General features: G+C 41.4%; 2 protein-coding genes across 2 annotated transcripts; one reads left to right on the top strand and one right to left on the bottom strand.

Annotated features, from left to right (window-relative positions):
• Positions 1-391: 391 nt before the first annotated feature.
• Positions 392-3,161, bottom strand: c1d (C1D nuclear receptor corepressor). The gene is made up of 5 exons (XM_033613879.2): positions 3,014-3,161; positions 2,606-2,747; positions 2,363-2,429; positions 1,306-1,361; positions 392-1,211 (listed from the first exon to the last, which is right to left on the bottom strand). Exons 2-5 carry the CDS (start codon positions 2,741-2,743, stop codon positions 1,005-1,007), a joined length of 468 nt encoding a protein of 155 aa, XP_033469770.1. The 5' UTR covers positions 2,744-2,747; positions 3,014-3,161; the 3' UTR covers positions 392-1,004.
• A 463-nt stretch (positions 3,162-3,624) lies between these two features.
• Positions 3,625-17,103, top strand: LOC117248119 (uncharacterized). Its single transcript, XM_078160907.1, has 19 exons — positions 3,625-3,783; positions 3,872-4,010; positions 4,459-4,625; positions 4,909-5,039; positions 5,436-5,602; positions 6,541-6,626; positions 7,020-7,100; positions 8,028-8,142; positions 10,820-10,995; positions 11,535-11,756; positions 12,082-12,255; positions 12,757-12,923; positions 13,316-13,453; positions 13,660-13,909; positions 14,066-14,267; positions 14,453-14,702; positions 15,080-15,204; positions 15,450-15,604; positions 16,835-17,103. The coding sequence occupies exons 1-19, from the start codon at positions 3,625-3,627 to the stop codon at positions 17,096-17,098; spliced, it is 3,168 nt and encodes a 1,055-aa protein (XP_078017033.1). The 3' UTR covers positions 17,099-17,103.
• The last annotated feature ends 133 nt before the right edge of the window (positions 17,104-17,236 follow it).

Here is a 17,236-nt window from a genome sequence, read left to right as displayed (position 1 = left end):
TTATCAGCTAAATGGAATTGAGCCATCATTAATTTGATCATTTACATCTGTAGCATCTCAACATGTGAACAAGGTCTACTGGAGCCTAGTGGGGAAAGTTGGAAGTGAGAGACCATTTTAACTTGTTACAGTAAAAAGAAACACAGGTGTAAGTAATCAAGTGAGTTATTGCTTTATTTTAGCATCCTGCCATTGTGCATGCTGGCTCACTGTCACACTCACTGAACACTTGAATAGAAAAAGAGCCATCATTAGCATTACTAGTAACACCTGTGCTTTTCATACTATGACATGTCAAAATGTCTGTTGGGAAAAACAGTTGATTACAGATTTGTTTCAGGTGCAATATACTGTATAACAGCAACAAAAAAAAAAAGGAATTCATGAAGCATCATGTTTGGAGAGTATTTTTATACAGAAGTCAATCTTAAAGCAATACATCACCAAAAAGGTTTTATCAGTACATGTTTGACACATTGCACATGATTAAAAACATCTTAAAAAACAACTTTTGATTCACAGAATCACTTTCATTAAAGAGAAATTAACATTTCTCATTTATCTAAAAGAGAACGTAAACAATCTCAAATAACATATTTCAATACCCAGATGGACCCGATCATTTTTTACTCACTTTTCTAAATGAAGCTGTATTTTTTTTCATGGTTATGGAACCCTGAAGAAGATTTACACAGCAACTTGATGAAGTAACATTACAACAATATTACAGCCATAAATTCTGGAGCAAAAATAGATTCAGCAAAAGCTGAAATAATGCATCGTAGACAGAAAGTAGTCTTTTCCCAATGCTGACTGCTACAATCTGACAGGCTATTTGACTGATTGAAACCAAGATAAACATTGATGTATATTTTGTTGAATGTCTTGTACGATGCCCGTAGCACAACCTTAGTCGTAGCTTCGTTGCCTTGAGAGCAAAAGTGTTCATTGCCCCCAAAAGTGGTACAGAATACCATGGGACCAGTCCGTAAAGCTCCTTTACTTCAGCTCTGCTTTGCACGCTTTGTCTCCGGGGCATCAGATTGTGTATCTGCTGCTTTCTTGGATGCTGCTTTTTTCCCAGAATCTTTCTCGTCTGGATTATAGAGAGCATTCCTGACAAAGCGAGCAGCAGCCCCCTTATTCAAACGAGCAGCTTTCTTCCTGTCTGTAATCTCTTTCACTTTGTTCATGTACGTCCTTATTCGCTCCTGAGGAACAGAGAATGGTTTCAGAGGAATCAGACAATGCAAATACATAGAGAAAGCGTGATGTGTCAAAGAATCACAGAGGAACCATACATACCAATTCCTGTTTGATTCCATGTTCTCTGGGATTTACTCCTTGTGTAACTAAGTACACTGTAAACAAGAGTGAAAGTAAGACAACTTGTTCAAATTATGTCAGAAAGACTACCAATATACTTTGATTCAATTCTAATTATACACACGGCTCTTTGGGATACATAGCCTGAAAATAAAACTGCTTGTATGTTTGTCTTTGCTTTAGAAACTATACATGCAGTTACTGAATCTCAGCTGTGTTTCTCCATTATTGTGTGAATATTTATGTTGATAACTTAGTGATGGCACAAGAACAGAGAGTCGTAGAAGGCCATAATGACATGCATCTTATTTACTGTGTTTTTACAAATCCTTTGGCTGGCAACATACTCTAAATAAAATAGAATTTAGTGTATATGCACAAGCAAAGTAACACGTTTGTGACCACAAAGAAGCAGTACATTGGCTTTAAGGTTTACATTCATACAGAAATTACATATATAAGGTGTCTGTTGGATAGAAACCCCCAGGTATCAAGTCAACATAACTGACATAACAGAGTATGTTCACTAGCAAACTCAGGGTCATGTTCAATAACACTCTAAGAGCCAAATATGTCCTTTAACACAGCAGACGTTACTTGTATATGCCATGTGTTTACAATGTGTGGCGCTGTATTAGCATTTTGAGCTTAGTGTATAAAAGTGGGAAGGACATTGATTGTGTCAGGTGTTTGACCCCGGAAGGGCAAAGGGTTTTTGACCACAGTGGTGCGGATCAGTGTTTGACATGCTGAAAGTTGTGTGTTCAGTTTTGGATGAAAGATGAAGAAATGGACAGTTATTCAACCTAAAAGATGCTGTATGAATAAATATGATGATGGCTTTGCAACTGGAGCCTGCGGTTCAAGGAAGCTGTGGCATCAACATAGGCAAGTACATCAGCAAGGTCAGGCTGAGTTAAACATCTCAGTAGCTGAAGTAATAGACTGAGCTCCTAGACACTGTATAATCAGTTATGTATGGTACTGTATTCCTTAAATACACAGAATAAATCTCTGTAACTCCAGAAAAACTTACTCCAGAATAATGAATTAAGGGTGTAAGCAGACATCAGATCCAGCTTGGCTTGGTCCAAAGGGTCCAGCTGTCAATAAACCAGATTTAATTTCATTAGCATCAGTTGTATACAAAGCATCTAAATCCTAAACACGCAAAAATGTCATTAGTAAATAACTGGCAAAACAGAAGTAAAAATGACGTACACTTGAAAGAAAATAACATGAGGTTACAGTTCCGTGGTTAAAAATGTCTAAAATCTACCTTTTCCAGCAGGTCATTCCTGGGCATCGACATCAACTTCTCTATCATGGTTTTGACAGAAGAAACTGAGGAGTCAAAGCCGGCGAGCTGCTCGCTTATCTCATGGGGGTAGTCCTCTGCTCTGCTGTTCGCTGCCATTTTCCTGTAAAACAATTTAAGTCATACACTGTTATAAAGCTCTGACAGCAGCAAATAGCTCCCATTCAAATCTGTGATGCTAGCTAGGTTGCTAGCAAGACAGCTAGCACATGCTGTTAACATGATAACATACGAAGCTTTACGTGAGCAGAAATAAAGTGACGACTATATATTATTTATTTGACAACTCTTATAACCGGTTTAACAGCAATACAAGCTCACTGGAAACAGAATTTTTACGACATTTAGCGTTAGATAAATCTGTTTTACCTTGTTAGCACGCAGCACGCTTTCACCGACAGGAAGTGACATAACACACAACTTGTCTTCTTCTTCTTCTTCGTCTTCTTCTTTTGTGGTATACTGCCGTCTGCCGTTTGGAAGAGCAAATTAGGTAGTTATGCTTTCTATTTATGACATATTTACTTAAAACTGTGTATTTTCTATCGCTTTATAACAGCTGTATCTACGGAAACATATATTGTTCGACGACCATGGCTGTTTACCGGTGTTTTGCTATCTACGTTAAGTTACTTTTTGACGGATAACCGCGCTTTAAACACATTTTAACGCTAACAGCGCTAACATCTAACACTTAACCGCATACACTGTTATGAACTGTCTTGTATCAGTTGTTAAGCGTCATGGCGGCGCTTTTTCCGTCTGAGATAACGCATTTAAATCATTCATGCTAACTAGCTACCTAGCATCAGCAATAGTAACTTAATATCTGCAGGTGTGCTCGTTACCATGGTAACCCGGGGCGTCAGTGCGGTAAATGAAGCCGAGTGTGCTGGCATGTCAGACAGCACCTTAAGTGCGTTTAGGACTTAGACGGGACACTTTGTCGGAGTAAACCAGCCGTGAAAGAGGCTCGAGACATGGACAACTGTGATTTGGAGAAGCTGTCAGTCTCCGGTGGGGAGCTCCAGCCAGGATTCACACCGGAAGTCACAGACTACACAGTGACAGTGGAGAGCAACGTCCACAGAGTCACACTGGACCTGATCACCAGTGACTGTGGGGCGTCATACACTATTGTGAGTACTGTCCTGCAAACTGTTACTTCATCCAGTGAAACGAAACATAAAGCAATAACATAATTTTTACATGTATATCATATTCCAGCTCTTTGGTGATGGCTCCAGCACCATTACACTGAATGATGGGTTAAACAGAGTGGAAATAGAGGTGGTGGCTGAGGATGGCACCTTAAAGAAATACTGTGTGGACATCACCAGGCTGTCTGCGAAGATTGCAGAGCTCAGTAATCTGGTTTTGGAGGGAGATGTTCCTCTTCATCCTGCATTTTCAAGCAAAATCTATGAATACAATAGTGAGTACAGACTTCATGTGACACTATGACACAGTGCTTTATATTTACATACCTCTATTTCATACTCTTATTCTGTCTTCTTATAATTCTCTGTTCTTTAAATCAGAGCAACTGTAACGAATCACAATTTCGCCTCGGGCATCAACAAATTATTTCTGATTCTGATTCTAAAAATGTGCAGCAAAATTTATGTGAATATGTTAATTAATGTATTTTATTTGCAGAAATATAAATATTAAATATCACAATAGATATGTTTACCATGTTACAAGGGTATATACAGTGTATTTTCTGTGTTAGGAGTATCAGTTGGTAAAATTTCCTTAGTTACATTTGTTATTTGTTGGTGTTTTTGATCTCTGTCACTCTTTTTCTGCAGCTTTTGTTCCCTTTCATTGTAATGCTGTGACCCTGCTTCCCACGGTGCCAGATAAAAACATAAAAATTACAGTGAATCAGGGAGACAACTCACAGCCAGTCCCACTGAGTGTTGGAGACACTGTGGTGGAGATCTCAGTCTGCTCAGCAGATGGCAGTAATTCACAGGTATGGTGAGACAAGATAACCACTTCATGTCTTTTATCACACTTGTTGACATATTTCAAAACATATGTGCCCTCATAGCTCAGCAACCTACCTCTTCCTTACCTAATTAATTACCTGTTAACCTATAATAATCTTACATCTTAAAGCCTCACACACACCGTTACTTGCTCCATGTTCCTAAATAATAGTCACCTTTCAAGAGTAGAGTTTGTTTAGGTCATTTAATTTTTATAATGCTGCTCATTTCAAAGGCACTAAACCTGCCGCCTTCTGACTCTGTCAGGTGTACACAGTGTTGGTGACTCGAGAGCAAATTCCCATGGCTGTGACCTTCACTGATGGGAAGCAGCAGCTGGACTATGAATGTCCAGTATCTCTGACTGCTTTTTATAGACCTGTATCTATTGACCACAGGTAGGACTTGAATAGGAAGTCACTCAACATGGGAAAATGTTTCCTCCTTTGTCATATTCCAGCTCATTTTAGGTTAATTTTAATTAAATAATTAGTCAGATGGCTAAAACAAGTGCTTTACAGCAAGAAAAGTATAATTAATTCAAGTAAAAATATATTACAACCAGCAACAAGTATTGGATGCACAATCTCAGTTTGCCAAATGCAAAAGACCTTTTCTAATACCCTAATTTGGGAACTGTTATTTTGTTTCACTTTGATTAATCATAGCCATTGAATTTTATCATTTTGTCATTTTATATTATTTGAAATATGAAAAGAATTTGCTGTTTGTAGCATAGACTATGCACATACTACCTTCTTGGTTCAACAACTGGCTCTCCTGTTGATTTGCAGTGACCCAAAGCACATCTTCTCAAGGCCGTATATTGAGATGCTGGCCCGCAGATCAAAAGTCGACCCACTTAGCGATTGTCCTCTGGGAGACGGCTGGAAGGTTGTTGAACTGGACCTTGACAGGAAGATGTCGGCCTTTCTGGTCAAGTGTTTCTTCACTTACAGAGGTGAAGCTCGGAGTCTCAGCTCCTCAAAGAGATTTGTCTAAAGCAGAGCTGCTGTGGAGGCAAAGCTCTTATTGGTTGAGTTAGAGGTCAGTGGGTAGAGTAATAGAGCCACTTTTATTTCTGCACAAAAGGAAGTGGTCAGGAGAGGAGGAAGATAATTGCTCGCTGACCTCCCAAGACAATGAAGCTCGCACTGATCAAAGAGTGAAAAAGAAGATATTGCCATCACATGCTTCCTCTCAGACCTCTTCCTTTCTTGCCATTACTGTTACAGAGTTAAATTACACTCAGAGAAACTGATTCTTTGGCTCCAACACTGAGATTTTTCTACATCAGGTGAATTAATTTTGCCTCGAAAGCAGCTCTACCTCTAAGAAATACTTGTATAACTACATGGTTAATGTGCCAGGTACACCCTAACTTACCTCTCAACAGTCCTGATTACATTCCCTGTCCTATCGTGTAACATGACTGTGGACAACTATTGTGTTACTGTAATGAGGGGGATATTATTACTTAACTAAGACCTTGTGTATCTGGCTGTTGTAGGCTGAAGGCTGAATTTTGTATCAGACTTCCCCCCTGTGTAGTCAAATGAGCAATTGATTTCTGGACAGCCAAGACCTCTTTCTAATTGATTTTTCTTGTGAACTTGCAGAGGTTAGTTCTGGACAATTATACAGTGCAGAAAGTGGCACCAGAACAACATGAAATAGATTTGTTGACAACAGTAGTTCAATTTGAATGAACTGAAAAGCAGCTCTGCAGAGTTGTTAATTAAACAGATAGTTGAACTTATTCTGGAAAAAAGACGCACTCACTTGATTACAGTGGTCACAAATGTGTCATTTACACGTTCTAGTAGTGGAACACAACACTATTGTCCCCTTCTATTGTGTGATGTATTGTGTCTTTGATGAGTTTCTTTTAAAACAAAGGATGTGACAGTGTGATGAAGCTATCGGAGCTGGGGTCACACTCCCTGGACTGTCCACACAAGCCCACGGGGGACCTGGATGCAAAGGTCAGAATGAAAGATTAAACAGTGCTCTGCATCACCAGAATCACTGCTATCGACCTTGACTCTGCTCATCCTTTATTTACAAGTCAGCGCTACCTTCACAGTGACTAAGTGCTGGTTTGACTTCCCCGGGAAAAGTATCGTGTGTGTTTGTGTGTCTGGTTGTGAGAGTGGATAAAACATTTGTGTGCAGTGCAGGTGAGAAGTTTTTTGAGGACAGGATGCAGAGGAGTGTCAGTGTCACATTTAATTCATCGTTATAATACCTGACTAACTTTAAAGAACCACAGCTCTTTGTATTGAATAGATTCACCAGGTCAATCCAGTTGAAAGCTTTGATCTGTTATTGACTGAATCTGTAAAATGCATCTCACTTGTGGTCATGTTCACTTTCAGGATGTCACAGAGACTGATTGGTATAAGAAGCACTTTGCATCATCTAGTTGTTTGGAGATAGAGACAGAGCACAGTGTGGAGGTAATAAAATCTGTTTTACGTTCTATTATTAGTTGACAGATTTTAAATTAAACTGCATTAGACACACTAACTTAGACCCCATAGGTAGGCTCAACATTCATTTAACAGGGTTATTCAGCTTTATTTTATCTGATACAATGTTTAATTGTAATTCAGGAGGTGTTAGTTGTTGAGGACTGGTAAATGGATGTAAGTGAGGGGTGAAGGTGGAGGAGGGATGTCTTCTGATAGGCTGATCTGGGAGGATGTAGATGTAGGAGATTGGGCAGAGGGAGATTGCCGTTTTTTCACCTGAGCTGATTACAGGCCCCCCAGACGTTACCTAGAATGAGACATGGGAGAGGTATGCACCAGATTGAATAAGAAAAGATGAGGAGGAAGGGAAGTGAGGATGAAGTAATGTTGGTTGGGATGAGGTAGGGAGGATGATGGATGAAAGGAAGGGAGGGTGGGTGGAGAAATCTGAGACAAACAGAGCAGGATGAGTGGACCAGGTATAAGTAGGCTTGGCGGGTAATTAGAGGCGTGGTTGAGGCGTAGGTCTGCTCCCAAACCTAAGTTAATTCTCATCTTGCAGAGTAGAGATCAAATTCAGGGTCATTTGCAGAGTCAAAATCACTGTAATCATCGTCATGAAAAATCAGGAATTTGCTTTCTAATCCTGTTTAAACTCACATCTTTGATCATGCTCCATATTGACACACAGCATGGAAAAAACAGTTTGTGCTAAATAAAAGTGGGCAGACTACAGCTTCAGTTACTAATGAAATCGAAATTCTTTAGAAAACATTCCTCTCCCCTGAAAGTTCCCATCCTTATATTACTTAAGTTTAAAACCACTTCATAACAAGTGATAATATTTTCGCTTTACTGCTTGGCCTGCTGCACTTCATAGATGGATGATTGCTCTCTCTGTCTCTACTGCAGGTGCGTAACTGGGAGAAAAGACTACAGATGAAAGCAGGAGAAGACAACGTGGATAATCTGTGTGCCTTGGCCCAGGATCATCTGAAACTCTACCGGCAAAGCTTGCCAAAGCCAGGTGTCTAATACTTTCCAAACTTCCAAAACTCAGCTAGTTAAACTAGTAATGGAAACGCAAATCATTGCAGCTTGGTTTGAATCAGCGCTGCCCAAAGTACTGATGGAAAAGCCCTACCAGAGTGTTGGATCAAAAATTAAAGGGCAGTGAAGTAATCTATCAAACTCCATTGGCAGCTAGCAACAGTTGCAGCAGTGATAGACCTTATTTCCTCCCACTAAAATATCTGATACACCCATCCTCTGACACCTGAAGTGAACAAATGAAGAGTGAAACGATCAAGATGTCTTTTGTGTTATTTATTAAAGTGATAGAATAATGAGACTTATAGCAGAGTCAATCTACGTCAGCTGAAAGGTCAGAGCTTTGACATCTGGAGTGTAGGTCTGACAAAGAGTCACAGATTCAGTCACGTAATATAATTAAAGCTTAGCGAAGCAAAGCGAGGTCTCCAGTTAACTGATAACTGTCATGAGAACAGCTACAAAGCAAGCTCCTCATACACAAACTCTCCAAGGACACAGTTTACTTCAGGTACAATGAAGCCTTGTACACATGAGGGAGCAGAACATGTATATATGTAACCGGTGGACTCTAGTGTCGTCTGCTTGTGTAGATATAAAGAGGCCCAGACTGTGGAGATCTTTGGAGGCGATCTCCGTTTATTCCTCTCCTGAGTGACAACAAGTGGCAAAAACAAAAGTCCTCCGTCATACACAACCACACAACTCCAGCCTTTTTTGTTTTGTTTTTTAATTTTTAGGGGGTGTGAGCCAGAAAAAGATCAATATGTATGTGTTAATATGATTTCTCTCTGGATATCTTACTCCATTTTATCATTTCTGCGCTAAAACTCTCCCTTGTTGTTCTTGTTACTGATAAAATGCAGGTCAGTGTGTCTAAATTACATCCCACTTTAACAGGGAGTTTGTTTTGTATTGTAATAAAATAACAAAACAGTCTGGTGAGTAATGACATGGGCCCCTGGCCGGTGAACAGAAGAAGTTATCTTCCTCGCCCTGCCTTGGCACAGCAGCTCAGCTTCAGCCATTGAAAAATACATGAAAACGGTCTAGTTAGCAGATGCCCTCTGGTGCTTCCTGCTCTATCTGACATGCCAGGCACTCAAGTTACTGCTCATCTTTTCTCAGCTACTTGTGCCTCGCTAATTGTTTGATGACTCTGAGAAGTGACATTCGAGAATCGTCCCAGAGGACTGAATGAAAGTCACTGGAACCGAACTGAGGAGTAACACCAGAGACAGAGACGGGGAGAGAGGAAGAGTTGGTATAAGATAGGGAGTGAGAGAGACGGCTAATCTTCACCTCTTAAAATATAAACAAGCTGCACGGAGCATGATGAGGCGTTGTTCAGGCTGACCTCTTGTGTTGAGATCATGTTGTATCACTTGTAGATATCAAGACTGGAAACATATTTAAATTTTAATAATAAAAGGCGACACACTGCATATAATATATTAACATTTGGTGCATTTGGCTCACATAACCTTTTCATTAGATAAGTGGACTTTTAAACTGAATATATATATTACATGTAGTTAAAGAAATCTTTTTGGCAAAGGTCCGTTTTAATGCAGCAGCTCCAGACTGGGTTTGTTGGATATGTTTTGTAATATCCCCTGCAAAATAAAAGCTGTGACATAAGTGCAGTCTGACAGATAAAGGGCGCTCTTGCCAAGAGAAGCTGCACTCTCTGAATATTTCATGCAAAGGATGCATGCAATCATTCGTAAGCGAAAGAGAGAAGGCGGACAAATGGGAGATCCTTTTATCCCTCATTACTCAGTGTACTGTGAAGTGTTTGTGCTTGAATGAAACAGAAACACAGTATCAAAGAGGCGTGGCAGAATTTAATTTCAGAGTGAAGTTTGTCATGAAAGTAAGCACAAGAAAGCAACCAAATTGTTGGAGTGTCTATCTGTTCTGACGGTCACTGCAGTCTGAAATGAAAGCACCTTTTCATCCACAGCATCTGTCACTTGGTTCCTGTATCCTAATTTAATTCTTTTGTAATTAAGTCTTTGTATCCTAATGACTCTGAGCTTTCTGCAGCAGACACACTGTTTGTTTTCTCAAATTTTATGCAGCTAAAAGTGCAGTAATAAAAAATTAAAGGTTTCTAATGTAAAAGGATCAATTTATCAATACGAAGCACTCAGTAATTAGTTTGTTGCCGGTTTTCCAGCCTGTAGTTTTTAGAACAAAACCTCCTTGTCCGGCCTGTGTTGCAGCTGTTCATTGATGGATGTCAGTGCTGTGAGCGAGCAGCCAGTGTTCCTCATAATTAGAAAATTGGATCCACGAGGTTTAATAAACCTCATTCTCAAACCAATAAAGTAAATAAGAAAGTAGTGTAACTGTTACACAACGGCTAACTCATCTCTTGTGTCACAATGGGCTCTTTTTCTTAATGCCAGTTAAATATAACCCATGACCTGCATGATAAACTATACAAAGGGTTTCATTATTTAAAGTAAATTAAACGTTAAACCTGGTCTTACTTGTAATATAAACCAGGTAATACAGACACTGTAAAATGTTTTTCAGCTCTATATCAATGCAAATTATCTCACACATATATGCAAATACTCTCTGCTCCTGTTGTCTGATGTGTACATACCATATACCACAGTGTTTTGTTTCCCACATTTCCTCAGGGAATGTGTTGCAGTTTGAGGACGGCCAGTCTCCTCTGCACAGCCTGGAGCAGGCTGCCGTCCACTATGCATCAGCTATCAGACTCAGCTCCAGAGAGGCCAGACTCCACTTCCTTCTGGGTCTCGTTCTGGAGGAGCAGCACTATGCTATAGAGATATATGGCCTCCAGAGGAAGGTAGTGTCAGGAAATGATCTGGGGAAAGACAAGTGACTAATTGATTGTGAGGTTTGCACAGATGACGAGCTGAAGCAAAACTGGATGTCTAAATACATAGCTTCTTTACATCTCTTTAGAGGACATTTTTCCTGTATTAAAATTCTTTAAAGCACCAACACTGTTATACAAATTCACACAAGGTAGTAGCTCAGTACAAAATGTCATCTAAAGATGGCCTTCAAGGATCTTGACTGAAATGGTGGTAATGCACCGAGCTCAAGGGCTTTCCTGCCCACATTTTCCCTACCAACGCAAATACACATAAAATGTCCTGAACCTTTGTAATGTGAATCAAACACAGGTCCAGGGATTTATAAAATCTGACAAAGCTCTATGGAATTATTAGAATAGTAATGGTTTGCAAATACAGTGTGCACAGGCCGTTTCAACCCAACAGTTTAACACCACATCTTTGATAATCAGTCATATTATTAATATAATATGGTGATATGTTTCTTACAGCTGAACCTCTCACCTTTTAATCCGTTCATCTTCAGGCTGATAGAGACCGAGATGAACTAAGCGATGCCAAATCGACAGCACGTCAGGATGACATCCTGGCTGTGTGCAAGCTCCACAGTTTCCTTGGCACACCCACGGTGGAAAACCAGCTGCAGGCCTTGGATAAAGAGTATCAGCAGCTCAAAGAGCAGGGACAGTCCAGTAAGGCAGACTACGTTCAGACACTCTACATCTGGCTCTCCAAGAAATATCGCAAGGTAACTGTGCCATAAGTTGCTTCCAAGTTTACTTCACTTCCTCTCATAAGAAGCACAGTAATACTAATCCTTCTGTCAAGCCAACCAAAACACATTAGTCACTTTTTATCAGTGGATTTTTTAAAAGCAGACTATCTTGGCATTTTCCATGGCTAGATGTAGTAAAGGAAACGCTAGAAACGGTCACAGGTTATAGATAAATTATGGATTTTTATGTAGCTGGTTGTGTAATGTAAGAGACTGCCATGACACATACTTAAAAGCACCCACTAAATAATTACTCATCAATCTATGGCAGACTAAACTCCTTCCTCTCTTGCTGCAGGACAGCAGTGCAGCTGTGCAGAATGAAGAGAGCTGTGTCCACCGGGCCCTAATGAAGTACCTGGATGCCTGGTCTCTGAGTCCTGACAGCTGGGAGTACAGCCTCCACGTTGGAAGGCTTCTGCTGCTGCAGGGGAGGAGCAGGGAAGCCCTGCAGCACCTCCAGAGTGGCCTGGCACTGCGCCCGCTACATCCTGCACTCAGGTCGGGTCATAGAAGTGTTGCTGGTAGTAGATGCAGAACTTTTATTGTGTCTGTAGCTGCCATAGTGTAATAATGCCCGTCATTCATTGAAAAATATCAGCGATCAATTTTGAAATACTAAAACTAACAGGCAGCCAATTAAAAGATAAAATATGACCTTGTATTTCAGCTCCTGTTAAAACCCTGAAAGCAGCTTTTTATTTTAACTGGAGCTCAGGTATCGACTTGTTGCTGAAGCAGGAATAGAGTATAAGTAGGTGAAAGCATGCATATCCTTTTCAGTGTCACTGTTACATAAGAGCAGCTTTGACCAACCTCTCAACCTGCTCTTCACATGTTCACTACCCAATAACTCAAACAAGACATCACTGATCATGCAGTTGTTGGGACACTGTGTAGTCAGTCACACATGAGACAAGTCCTGACAGTTCAACAGGTTAGATGTAGTCTGGATTAACATGTGAAACTACAGAGTCAGAGCTCGTCAACATCTCTCCTGTGTTGCCTTCATGTTAGATTCTTCACAGGGCTGGCTCTGCTGCAGCAGGAGCACAAAGCCTCTGAGGACACAGAGAAGGAGGCTGTGCTGTTCTTACAACAGGGACTGGAGCACTTTGTCAGCCAGCGCTGCAGCAAGAGGTTTGCATGTGTGTGTATGTGTGTGTGTGGTGGAGGTGGATGCATTCAGCGAGACAGGGAGAGAGTGTGAGGGCATGACAGTATCAGTAATGTACCAGGATGTTCTGTTTAAGCCTGCAGGAGGGAGAATAGGATAGAGAAACAGACTGTCATAGTCTGTAGAGACACATAAAAATACCATCTGTAGTGTCACCCATACACAGGCTTCAGAGTCTAGATTTGTGTTTTCCACTAACCCCCATCTTTATCAGTTACTGGAGCCAGAAAGTCCAAATATTTTGGGATTTATAATGAAGTAGCCTCTGTCATTACCATGAATTTGTCTGTTCATCATGGTCATTACGGCTGTTTCTTTCTGTGCTGCCATTCTTTTGTCATGATTGTCTGTACAGCTGGGTGGAGCAGGATCCATCAGACCCTCTGTCCGGCCTCAGCACACAGTTCCTGCGAGGCCTTCTCACTCTGGGCCAGCTGCAGCAGAGAAACTTACTGTCTGGAAAGGCCATGAGTGCAGAGCAGGTCTTTCACATGTAAGTTTTCAAGTTAAAAAAAGACAGATATTCCCTTTTTTACCTAGTGTTTGTGGTGGATCTCAGCTCATACTCGTTCTCTCACTTATCTCCATTGTGACTCAAGGAAAAGTCTCAACATTCACACCAGTATGACCCAGTTTAATAAGTGTTGAGCACTGCATAAAAACCCTGTGTCTGCTTGTCTCTGTGCTGGAATGCTTCAGTGTAGCGGCGCTGACAGCCCAGAGTGTGAGTCAGTGTGTGTGTCGTGGCGAGGTGAGGGGGCAGCTGGAGTGGGTGCTCCTGGATGCTCACTTTGCTCTGCTGCAGAGGGTGATCCAACAGGGTGAGCGCCACGCCAAGCCTGGCACTGAGAGACAGTCCCTGGTGGCAAAGAGATGCCAGGCCCTCACAGCTCTCATACGGCTCACCTCTATCGCCCCCTGTCAGGAGCTGCTGGACATGCAGGAGAGGGTAAGAGTATGTTATTTGTATTTTGAGAGTTGTATTTTGTTGACAAGATGATGTACATTGACACACCAGAGCAAGTCCATATATTCACTGTTATGTTTGCAAGGGAAAGAGAAATCTGACTCATACCTTCTGCTCCTTCACTGCTGCTGTGAACAGGTATGCCAGCTAGCAGTGGTGACCACACCATGGGACAGCCACGCCCTGTGTCTCCTGGGTCTGGCACAGCTGGCTCAATATGACAACAACCCAAATTCAGACAGCTCAAAGGAAGCCATAAGTGATGCCTGCCTCAGCCTCCAGGCTAGCATCGAGCTGGAACACAAGACTCAGAGCGGAGAGCCTCTTGAACAGCTGAGCAGTGAGTCTGCATAGTGTACTTACTGTCTTTGGATTCATGACAATCGGCTATATATGATATAGTAACCTGAACAACTTCCAATTAATAGATGTGCTTCGTTGTTTAGCAAACACTTTACAATGAGCAGTTATGATAGCTTTGTGGAGATGAACTCCACAGCCACATTAACCATCCCGTTTGCTCAGAACAAAAGTGGTGGCAGGACCGGCAGGAGGCTGAAAACGAGAAAGCTGCCAAGCAGTCCATCACTCAGCCAGCAGGAGTGAAGGGGCCCTCTGACACCAGCGTGGCCAAGAGAGGAGCTAAGCGGGGCAAGGGAGGACCTGGTCAAGGGCGGCTGGCAGCAGCTGTAACCAAAGCTCCTGCTCCTGCCCCGCCAGCCCCCAGCAGGGGAGGAAAAGCTGCGCAGCTTCCAGCCAAAACCCCTGCAGCCAGGTGAGTCACGCTGGCAGCCTGAGTCAAGCATTTGGCCGACCTGTTATGTGGTTGCCTGGATGTTTGTCCGCATTTATTTATTCATGGATGATTTCCTGTGGATGCTTACTTTTCTCACTTCCATGCTACTTCATATTCATGTCAAGTACAATCTTTTACTGTGTGTCAGCCTGGGTAGCTGCACTGGAGCAAGTTTTTGGGTTGTTTCCTCATAGAAGCTGCATGAAAAAGAAGCATCTTGAAAAGTTTTTAAAGTCCTGACTGTACATTGTTGTGTATTATCATATGCAACAGAATCATTATCAAAACTTAAACTTGAGTGTCTTTAATTCTGTAATCCTTTTTGGAGCATTTGTGTTATATTTCCTCTCCTGTAGGGGGAGAGCTGGAGCAACAGCTAAGCCAGACAGATCAGCTAAACCTTCCAACAACGCAACTAGACCCCAGCTCACCTCCAACAAGTCTAAACAGGACTGTTGCCCCGATACTGAGACAGCAGAGGGTAAGGCATGGCAATTGAGAGTGGCATACAGAGACATGTGAAAACCTTTCCTCCCCCAAGACTTAAATTTTTATGATTGGGGGAAGCTTATGTTAGTGATATACGGTATACTGAACAATAGTATCATTGTTAAATCTCATATATGAGGCATGAAATAACAGCAACAGAAATCTTTTAGTTTTTTTCCTCCTGGGTTTCTCAAAGGTGGTATTTAGACTGTATGTGTGTAGTTATTGTTGTTTCAGAGCCTGCTGTGGCGGGCAGAGCGAGCACAGCGAGTCCCGTGAACCATAGGTCTCATATGTCAAGGCTGGGTCTGGCCCGCGCCCTTTCCCGCTCTGCAGACACCAAGGAGCAGGCAAAGCAGCTCTACCAGGAGGTCATCTGCATGGCACCAGGGGTCAGTTATCTGTTACATTAAGGCATTTCCTACAGTGGTTACATTTCATGCCCATCCAACTGTGTGATTCCAGTCGTCGTGATAAGGTCCAGTGGAATGATCACATGCGCCACTGTTGGATTAGAAAACTACACATTTGGTTTTTTGTAAAACCTTTACAAATCCTAATGTTTAAATAGCAGAATATATCCCTGAAAATAATACCTCAGGAATTATGTCTCATGGCTATAATACATTCTATAAATTGGGGGGAATTTATACTTCTGCATTGAATCGAGGCTGTAGCTACGGCGTAGGCTCCACGTCAACGTAGACGTAGAGTCGTGTGTGTGTTTTATCCTTCAGGGATTTATACTTCGGGATTTATCTAGGTTTCTTATCAGCAGAGGAAATCTCCGCTCGTCGCTAGGCTAATTTATACAATGTAAAATGCCATAGGCTTGTGCTAATAACGTTAGCATGCTGTATTTGTTTGGAAAATGTGTTTAGTGTAAGACAGTTGTTTTGTCAGTGAACCTTGTGAGTTGTAATGGAGCCAAATTGTGTGCCGTTACCTTTGTTAAATGTTACTGTGGTCCCTGGTTTTATATGAGAAGCGGAAAAGATTGCTAGGCTAATTCATACAATATAAAATGCCATAGACTTGTGCTAATAACGTTAGCATGTTGTATTTGTGGGGAAAATGTGTCCAGATAAAGACAAGTGTTTGTCTGTGAATGCTGTGAGTTATAGTGAAGTTGATTTGTGTACTTGTGTTTGAAATTGTCTCTATTAAGCCATGTTTAATGTGTGTTTAATGTGTGTTTTGAATCAACTAAATTTAACAGCACTTCACAGAAACCTCCGCCCCCAACTAGTGTTTTGGAGGTGTAACTGCAGAGTGACACAGACACACCACCGCACAAGTATAAATGCTCACAACGGCGTGTAACTGTTGATAAGTTTTCAGGCTCTCATATTTTATCATGATGGCTCACATTTAGCTGACAGACGAGTGTGGTTATATTCAAATTCATAGTTTTCACGTGACATTACATCCTTATGGGATTAAAAGAAAATGAAATGTCAGAAGTTACATTTCTATGGGAAAGTCTTCTTAATGTCTTGTGCAACTTTCAGAAGTTTAAAGTAAAGTAGTTATTTATAGAAATATACAAGCAGTCGGCAGATGTCTGGTATTGATTTCCCTCTATTGATGTAATCCAGATAAGATGATTTAACTGTCTCTAGGTCCGTGATGCCTACATTGAGCTTGTGCAACTGCTGGAGCCATCAGACCCTCAGGCTGCAGTGGAGGTGTACTGCAGGTTCCCTCTGAAGCCCGTGTCTGAGCAGAGTTTCGATGACGCCTTCATCGCCGGAGAGATCGTCCGCTTGCTGATGACTCTGGAGCAGTATGACCACCCGCAGCTGGGTCCCAGCCTCGTAGCATACGGCAAAGTCATGGGCCTAAGTGATTACTTTTTCCTATTATTAGAAATACTGGAGATGTAGTAATATTAGACTGTTACTGTTATTAAAGTTATGTTGCTATGCGGTTGCTATATTTAACAAATGTGTTATTAAATACAGTGTTGTATTGAAATCATGCAGACAGGCCCATGTGACATGCCATGACATGCTTTTTATAGA

The sequence above is a fragment of the Epinephelus lanceolatus genome, chromosome 17 (genome assembly GCF_041903045.1).
Source record: "Epinephelus lanceolatus isolate andai-2023 chromosome 17, ASM4190304v1, whole genome shotgun sequence".
Classification (NCBI taxonomy): domain Eukaryota; kingdom Metazoa; phylum Chordata; class Actinopteri; order Perciformes; family Serranidae; genus Epinephelus; species Epinephelus lanceolatus.
This window is presented reverse-complemented; position numbering and strand designations above follow the sequence as displayed.